This window comes from Protobothrops mucrosquamatus, unplaced genomic scaffold (assembly GCF_001527695.2).
Source record: "Protobothrops mucrosquamatus isolate PMUCROS unplaced genomic scaffold, P.Mucros_1.0 scaffold245, whole genome shotgun sequence".
Lineage (NCBI taxonomy): Eukaryota > Metazoa > Chordata > Lepidosauria > Squamata > Viperidae > Protobothrops > Protobothrops mucrosquamatus.
Genome location: NW_015386595.1, coordinates 125,735 through 135,756, shown reverse-complemented (window position 1 = coordinate 135,756; position 10,022 = coordinate 125,735). Strand labels below are relative to the sequence as shown.

At 36.3% G+C, this 10,022-nt stretch overlaps 1 protein-coding gene across 2 annotated transcripts in view; it reads right to left on the bottom strand.

The window, feature by feature from the left end:
* The window catches only part of SORCS1 (sortilin related VPS10 domain containing receptor 1), a 424,943-nt gene extending 416,480 nt beyond the window's left edge, over positions 1-8,463 (bottom strand). For both annotated transcript variants that reach the window (XM_015814373.1, XM_029283822.1), the window contains exon 1: positions 7,705-8,463. In XM_015814373.1, the coding sequence (XP_015669859.1) occupies positions 7,705-8,463 (759 nt within the window). The remainder of the gene's footprint in view (positions 1-7,704) is intronic.
* Between the last annotated feature and the right edge of the window lie 1,559 nt (positions 8,464-10,022).

Genomic DNA, 10,022 nt, shown 5'->3' with positions numbered 1-10,022 from the left:
ATATATATATATATATATATATATATATATATATATATATATATATATATATATATATATATATATATATATATATATATATATACAGTGTAGCAGTGTATGAGGATGGTTCTCAGAACTTGATTTTTTTTTATACATATACATATGTATATATGTATATATGTATATATGTATATGTGTATATGTATACGTATACGTATACATATACATATACATATACATATACATATACATATATATATAGTAGCAGCTTTATAAGCATTTATTACCAGATAACAAAGCCTACCAATCTACAAATAATATATTTAAAGAAAAAATGTTGCATTATCATTGTCCTGTTTAGTAATCACTTTGACTTTGACTTTGCAATAACAACAGCATGGAACATTAACACAATTATTTCTCTAGCAATCAACTTACAATAAAAATCTTTTCTCCTGAATCTGATTTCTTTATATGGTCATCCAGAGATTTAACTATAGGTTTCTCTAAAGGTGTAACTTTTTTTTCTGGAGAGAGTCTTGATTTATGCCACAGAGTCATATTGGCCAATGTGTATGAATATATGTACAGTATGTACATGGTATTACATTTGGCTTTTACATACGATCAATCTTCTTGAAGGGAACACATGTTTTCACTCATTCATTTTCATAAAGCTGATTCATTTTAGAAAGTTACATAGGTTTTATTTATGTGAGACTGTTTGTCAAGAGATGCCTCTATGGCTAGAGTTGCCCAATTCTATGGTCGCTATGGTTCCATCCTTTGTTACTGACTGTTTCTATTGCTATGTATGAAGACTTGCCTTTTACCTTACCACCTCAGTGTTCAGTAACTATTTTGAGAGGCTATTTATTTAGCTGAGTAGCTGAGTAATTTGTTCCTACAGTCTTAAAGTTTAATTTTAATAATAATGCTTTATTTCAAGCATGTAATATAATATTTCATTTGTTTTCAAATAATTCTATTAGTCTTAGTATGAGGAGGAAAATTACAGGGTTTTTTTTTAAAAAAATAACTCTGAGAAGTATATAATCAAATTTATACTATTCTATAAACAATGATAATTGCACAACATGCGATTCTGGAACATGATTATAGCTTTTCACTTTTAAAAAAAAACAGTCTCAAACATGCTGTATCAATCAATGTAAATTTAATTACAAAATAATAAAGTTTAATTATGGGATTAGATTTGAAATTTATTATTATGGGATAGAGCAATGTTCCATCTTCCCTTTCCTTTGTATATTCAGTTTCTACTTGGTGAATTGCAATAATAAACACAATACAATGAAGTGTATAAAAAAGAACCCGGTGATATGGAAATAAACAGTTACCTTTATTCATCCTTATTATTGCCAAATCATGCTCCCATTGAAATGTCTCAAAAAGAGAAATTGACAAACCATCACAAAAAGAAAGGAGCTCTGAAAGTCAAGCCAGAAAAAGTTGCCAGTTTTATCTACAGTGTAGTGAACCAGAATTTGGAGGGTTCCCATAAAAATCATGTCAATTACAACTTTTTGCCTGTTTGGACTGACCTGTGTGAAAGGACAACAGAACACTTACTATCAAGTAACCTAATGTTCATATTTTATCTGCAGTTTACCCCAAGCTAAGGGCAAGCCATGGGGGTAGTCTTAGAACTGGCCAAAAAGCAAACTATGGTAAAACTACTGCCATGATTGCTCACTAACAAGACTGGTGATTAATGAAATTCTTACTATTTTAAGGTACAACAATTTAAGGAAAGTCATCAGTGGCTTTCCCTGGCTTTATTTCTTCCCACAAAGAATTATCTATCAGCAGGAGGATCACTATCAATCATTCTCTAATATAGATAGGATGAGGTTAGATGAGTGTAGGCAGGTGTCTGAAACATTAGATTTAGTCATGTGTCAAATTACCTGAGTAATAAGTTACCAAGGTGGAGGAGTTTAGTGTCTTTGGTCTGACAGTCTAGTTATCTTCAGAAAGAGTGTTTGCAGGAACAAAGGAAGGTTGTACAGTAAAATGGGAGAGAATGATTGGTAACAGGTCTGTTCCATCTTCAACTAATGCTGCAAGGGAATGGCATTGCTAGCAGGGAGTTCTGTTCTATCTTTATGACTGGCAGGACCTGGAGGTAGCCTATGAGCAGTCATGAAGCTGTAAAAAAACAGGCAAAATTGTGCCATCACTTCTTACCAGAATAATAAACCAGTAAAATTATTAGTGAAGTTCTATCTTGTAGCACTGAAAACCTATAGCATATTCAAGATGGTGACAGAACCAGCCTCACACAGACAGCAGAATATAGCCCTGTTTATAAGTCCACATAAGATCTGTCATGTGCTTCAGAAAGTATCACGCTTGTCTGGGCAGTTGCCTCTACAGAAACCAGGTCTCCAGTCTCTCCTGAAGCTAAATTGAAGGCCAAATCCCATGGAGCAAATGGAAGTCATAGTAATATGAAATACTTATCCCAGGTCCCATCCCTAATAGTGTCAGCAACCACACTGCTCTATCACTGTTTGAGCATGAATCCACCACAAAAATTGTGTCATTGAAAGACAGAAAAAAGAATTTTTAAACTGGAACAACTAAAGGCAACTGTGAGAAGGTTGAAATGAAAGTAACATCATGACAGAGTGTCATACAAATGATTAGTGGGACATGTTCATGCCAGAGGGGGACCAGAGACTGAGCCCTAAATTTCAAGCTACCTTCCATCATTTTCTCTTCGTCAGGCTTGTGCAAATTGTTCAGCGAGATGTTTTGTTGGCAAATTAAAAAAGAAATGCCCATCTGGATGACTCCTCAAAGTGGTAGATTCAGTGCACCTGCTTCAAAGTTTTCAAAAGGTTATCTGGTCATGTCACATTCTCTCATGGAATTATTTGCACGGTCCATATAGTCACCAGGAGTCAAGCTCAAATGAAGAAATATTTAGCATCGCTATCCTTATCAGCCATTGCAGAAGAGAAGTACAGTGCTAAAATTTCATTATCCAGCTTCCAAATGTTCTTTTGCAAAACAGGCTTTTGTTTTAATTGCTTATTCTCAGGGTGCTTTAAAATATTTTTAGAATTTCCTTTGGCTGGCATTTTGAGTTCACGTTATTACTGAAAGGTAGAGAAGGTTGTTGATGTTAACACATCTCTCCATCATTCTGCAGCTTTCCTGATTGCCCAGGCTTTCTAAACCGAAAAAGCCTCCAAGCAGGCTTTCTATCATACATTTTCTCTTGGGATTTAATTGAAGCATATAAAAGTCTGCATAACTGTGGAAGAGATTACTGCAAAATGAAAAACACAACATTTGCTCAAATCTTTTGACCTCTTTGCAACTAAAGTAAATGCCAGAATCCAGGAGAATTTCACACAATTGTGAAATGTGGGGACAACAAAAGCATTTTATTTCCTAACCTGGTCTAAGTCAAAAGGCTGACTTCAGCTTGAAAACCTTTGTAGCTAGACACCACAGGACAGCAGATTTCCCTTGAAATACATGGTTGTCAAAAGAATGGACAACAGAAATGAAGAAGTAACAAAAGAGGCAAATAAATGTACTGGCTGTGTTCTTCTTCTAAGGAGACATAGGAAAACCTGGGCAGGGATATAATAATACCTTAATCGTTTTGAGAATATATTGTTTGGGCCTTGTGATGATGCAAATGTGTCCCATTCTACTTTTGTTTCTTAATCAAAGTGATTTGGACAAATAAATATAAATGTCAGACATGTAAAATTCCAAACAAGCCTGAAAGCCATGCTTGAATCTGAAAAGTATAAAGAAACAGTTTCAAAAGTATAGCTCTTCTACTGATGAAAAAATTAAATAGCTACTATTTTTAGACTTTTAAAAAGTTATGATATCAACAAGGAATATCCAACACAAAAGCAAATTCAGTAACAATATTCATATTCTTCCTTGTAACTTTCAGTATTTACTATCATCTTTTCTGACAGCTGTGAATCTTTAATGGCTACATGGAAGCTGGAAATTGAAGATCTAGTCTTGAATATCTTTGATTTCTATTCTGAATTATTATACATCAGTTAAAAGCTTAGATCTTTGTTTTAAATTGAGACCTGATCAATATAGCTTTATTACACTTGTGGCTTCATTTTTCTTCCAAGGATATCACATACATACTTTCGTTCATGTGAGGTAAGCTATGGTGAGTGATGTGAAATTTTCAAAGCTTCATAGCTGAAATAGGATTTAAATATAGGTTTCTCCAAAAGCAGACTTTCTGGAGACAGTAGCAATAGTTAGTGCCTGTTAATATTTACTATTTATGCAACATTCTTCAGAGTTGCCAAAAAAGAACCATTTATAGACATTATCACAGAAGCTTTTAAAATTCTTCCTATACATACAGATACACACATTCATGAATCTACCTAATATCATTACAAAAGAATTACAAATTAGTTAACTTTGAAAGTTACACTTGGTTTCTTAAACATTTTTATTCCTCTGGGTTTCTTTTGGTCAATCAAATGTTTATTTTTAACCCTAGAGTCAGTTCTAGTACTTGTCAAGCAGTAAATCCAAATGCTTATTTCTCTATGGAGGACAAATTTCCAAAGTTAACTGGCTTCGGAGTCTCATTATTTCATTAAAATACCTCCTCTTTAATCCAATGTGTTGTATAGACAGCTATGGTTAATCAGTGATAATAAAAATATATTAAAGTACACCATTAGCCTCTCAATTTCACCACCAAGATATAGTGATGGCTGTAAACTAAATATCTTAGAAAAAAAATGGATAAAACTATCAAAACAACAACTAGTCATGACAGCTATATATTATGTCCTGTAATATAATAACTATTCTTCTATCAATTGCTGAGAAACATAAGTGGCAAAGTGCTATTGTATTCAGGTTTTACTTGTTGATATCTCATAGGCATTGGTTGGCCACTAGGAGAATCCAATATTGGGCAAGATAAAAACTTAATCTAATCCACCCTAGTTTTACATATGGATAATGTACAAATCACATATCAAAACAAACCCTGGTTTTAATATAAAATATCTTCCAGATGCACTTTATTCAATGCATGAAAGGTATACTAAAATATCTGGATAATAAGAATGCAAATGATTATTTTTATTTGCATTAAAAAAGGACAAATGTTGAAGTAAGCAACAACTATTCTCAGGATGGACAACTAGTAAATAGGATTTGAATGTGGACTGACCTGGTGAGATATAAAGGAAAAAGCAGATGTTAAGAATGGAAATAATTTCAGACTGCATCACTGCTGGTGCCACTATGACGTCTGCTGCTTGTCCAACCAAGCATGTAATTTATGGTTGTAGAGACAAAACAACTACTCAACAATTGATGCAAAACTCAGCTTTAGTTTTGTTGCATAAATTAACCCTTTTACATTGTCCTGATTGTCTAGATGAAACTGGCCAACAATGAATTTTATTTTAAAATCTTAACATGAGAAATTGTAGGCAATATGACACTTTCACTTTAGAAACAAGATCATTTAAGATTGTAGTAGAGTAGATATCACAAAAGGCTTTTCTTCAGCTAAACAGAATGACTCAGCACCGTTTTCATTTTATTCACTGAGAAACCATTTAAGGAATGGCTGAAGCTCTCAATTCTACATTATTCACACAATGACCTGTGCTGAATATCTATGAACAAATCCACAACTAGAAACGGAAAGATTGATATTTTCTATGTAGAAATACCTCCAAACACTTCATATGTTAAAGGACACCACCAAATTAATTGAAGAACGTCCCTCCCCACTCCAGAAATAAGCAATGAAGGAAAATAAGAAATTTGGAAAATTATAACTCTAATAATCAGAATTATAGTTTGTTTTAATATAAAGCATATAATCTGCTCTGTTTTTCAAGGATTTATTCTACTTTTAAGTTGCAAGATACGAAGACATTTCTTGTTTAAGCAATGACAAACTTGTTCTATCAGCTTTAGAAGTCTGCAGTTCAAGGTGTATTGATTTTAATGGATTTGTATCAGACATTTGATAGCCAAAATGAGTAAAAAGGGGAAAGGTCCTATAAACCTACAAGCGAAGCAGGATTTTTGCTTGTGTGGTTTGATTACAAAGTTTTTGAAAAGCTTATCAAATTACAGTTTAGTCGATGAAGTCTAAAAGTGCTGGTGACATCCATATGAATACTAAAGAGTCACAGTGAAATTAATATTTTGTAATATTATGTTCATACAAAAAGGTTTTATATTATAACGATCAGACACCTAACTTTGCCATTTTACAATAAGTAAACTGACAATAGAAATAAATGTAAATGACAGGAGCAAAGAAAGCTGTCAATAAATTATATAACCTTAAATAAGAGTCAGCTTTATCTCATTTTTTATTTGGTGTCTATTTCTCCTAACTCTGAAGCTATTATATAGCCTACATTATCCTAGTTTTCCCTAAAAAGTTTTTAGTTCTCCCTAAAAAGTTTTTCCAAAACACAAGATTCAGTCTGCAAAACACTGGTGTTAAACAAGTTTCTTTATTCTTTTGGACTGGTCTTCATTACAGCAGCATAGGACACCTTGGAAAACTAGAATTACTTTCTGTAAAGACCCTTACAATGTTAGAGTTGGATTACCAGACATACAGAACAGAGAAAAACATCTCATTTGAACTATAGGAATAAACCTAAAGAACAACAGGTGAGAGAAAACTGTGATTTTCTACCCAAAGGCAGATACTGAGCATTGAGTTGGAAACCTATGCTCTTTTTAAAGAATATGAGGGAATGGGAAAGGAATCAGGAGCAGTCTAAAGGAGATTATAACAGTAGGTAAGCCTCTGATCAGCACTGACCCTTAATGATCTTTTATTGTAGGTGACACCCTCTCTTGAATAAAAGCTAGGGAAATAATGAACTGGTGACAGTGTACAGATAACAAACATTTTCTGATCTAGTGTCCCAGCACCAGGAAGACAATTGTGTACACTTTCTAAAAGCAGTTAATATCCTGAAGTTTGAAAGTGTAAAATGGAAAAGAAAAGATTGGCTGATTCATGGACATAAAGATAAATCTTTTCTGAACAGGAATTAATAGACAGGACATAATAATAGATAGCAATCAGAAGATACTATTTGGCTGACAGAGAGCTTCAATTCCTAACAGGATGCTTTATTAAATTTCCACTGCTTATCCTTAAATTCTTAATCCTTAAATTTTGACATTTGTTACCGTGTGATGACAAGGAAATATACCCGGACTGAAATGTGAAATGTTTTTACTTTTGCTTTGCTTATTCCACCCTAGGTCTCTCACACACTTTTATCCTAATAATCTCAGAAAGCCTTAGCCTACCCAAAGATCAGTTTTTCTTTTAAATTTGCATCTCTTGGCAAATGCAATTCAAGGCAGTAGCAAGCAGAGCAGGAAACTTTCTGCTTGGAAAAGGAAGCCTTAGAAACCACTTCAGATACTACCAACATAAGATTGTAAAAAAAAAAAGGGGGGGGGAGAAACTCCTCCAAAAGGAGCCAATACTACTACTGCCGCTATGATCAATTGTTGTTGCATTCATCATCAATCATCATCATTTCAGCAAAGAGGAAAGGGAAAGCCGGTTACATCTTGCTCGAAAGCAAATAGCAGGGAAGGATTTAATGTTCGCTTGGAGAGCGCCATCTCCCTGCCCTGTACACTGTGGTCTGTTGCTTAATTGTTATGGCTACTCACACTGCTGTTGTGGCCCGACCAGTGCACCATGGCTTGGTTATGCGCCGAATCTCCAGTCAGAGCAAAGGTCGTGCTCGTCAGTTTGAGTTCTTCCTGTCGGAAGCGCGTGGCTTTTGCCAGCAGCTGCTCTGGCGCTGCCCGTGCCCTGCTCTCCAGCTGCGCGTCTCTTTCAGCCGGAGCTCCTCTGGGCTTCCGACTCGACCGCCGCCTCCGATCGTTCCGGTTATTCCTCCACCGGCCCAGGAGCGCCGATCTGGAACCCCGGCCGTCCTCCGAACTGGCCCCTCGACGCCCTCCGCTCCCCGCTGGAAATAGAGCGGGAGCCGAAGCTAACTTTTTGCGGCTGGGCCTGTCAACATCCGGAGGAGAAAGTCTGGGGCGGATCGGGGGAAATTCTGGGAGCTCGCCAGTCACTTTGCTCGGTCTCATCCAACCCTTTGATCCCATCCCGACACGTTTCTCTCCAGCAGAAGCAGCCAAGCTTAGACTCCCGGCATCCGCCGCCTCTTGCCTGTGGTCCGCGGGCTTCTCACCTCTTTTATCCACAGGTATCTCTCCGGCTTCATCGCCTCCTCGTGCCGTCCTCAAGTTCATTAATAATCCTTGGGCTGGTTGCTGCGGCTGTAGCTGCACCTGCCAGCGGCACGATCGGCAAGTGATGTCTGCTCCGATAAAGCCAAAAGTAAGGATCAAAAGCCAGGTCCGAGCGGCGAGCAAAGCGAAATGCCACCCTTGGTACCAGCTAGTAACTTTTCCCATTTCCCAGGGAGCGGTTGGGAAAAACCAAAACAAAGCAACACTGATTTGAGGAAAAGGGAAATGAACAAAATAGAACGCAAATCGAAAGGGGAACGCTGTAGGTTTTAAAATTGTTTTTTAATTATTTTTTATAATAAAAGATGCCAATAACTCCACAGAAGTTTCCGACACTGCCGTATCTGAAGCTATAGAAAAGGAAAAAGCGGTATCGTTCTTTCTTTCTTTCTTTCTTTTTCTCTTTTTCTTTCTTTCTTTCTTTCTTTTTCTTTCCTTTCGGATTCCCGCCCCCCACCAAAAGACTAGCGTTCCTGATCGGGCTTTTGATGGAAGGGAAAGCCACAAGCACGGGGGGAGGAGCTGAATTAAAGAGAACGAGCAAGGGAAAGGGCGCGCCTCCCGCCAACGCACCCCGGCTTGTGAATGCTGGTGCTTGCTTGGGTAGCAGTCGCAAAATCGCCTATCCGCTCGCTCCCCCCGCCTTCCTTCCCGGCACCGTCTCGCCAATCGCTTCAACTCCCTGGGATTTTCTCATCAGTATAGTTAGGACGCGATGGCCCCCATTCACTTTTCCGCAGCTATAAGTACTGGGGGACACGAGGAATGAAATTAAAGTGCTTGATAACTCAACTGTGCTTCGCCATCTTTCTCAATTATATTTCCTTTTAGTGCAGGTCACTGAAAATTAGGAAAAACAATCTCTCTCTCTCCCTCTCTCTCTGTACGCGCGTGCGCGCTCGCTCTCTCCCGCTTTAAAAACTAAGCAAGAGTGTAGCTAAAATGTATAAAGATTAGTTTTCGTTTCCCCTTAGTCTGCTTTTTGCACCTTCCCGCTTGCTTTTTAATAGAAATTCGTTTTTCACTCAACACTGAATTGGTTCTCAATCACTGGAACTCAGAATTTGGAATCTAATATCCGGAAATGTAGCAACATCTGTTTCTCAGTCATTGACTTCTTTCCACCACTATTGGGACCAGCATCCTTGCATTTTTTACTGCTCCATCAGTGATTAAAATGTATGTTGCTGCAAAGCCACTCATCCAGGATGTGCCTGAATCTGACCTTACCTTACTTCAGGGGATGATTTCTATTCACATAAGATATTAATGTTTGCACTTAAGTACAAGTTTGCAAAAGCATTCTGCTGTAAATATGTACATGCTGTTTGTATGTAAAGTTTGTACAATGATGCCTCAGAAAATAATAAAATGCAAACCCCTGCATATATAAATAAATAAAATTATATATATATATATATATATATATATATAAAATTATTTTTATATATATATATATATATATATATATATATATATATATATATATATATATATATATATATATATATATATATATATATACACACACACACACACACACACACACACACACACACACATATATACACATACACACACACACACACATATATACACTCCACAGTTATATTGTACCAATTCAGAATACTGCTTTCATGCAATACATGGGGAGGGTTGTATCTCTGATAGTTTATGCCTTAATATGTTTAATATTAATATTAATATTTAAGACTCTGGATTTC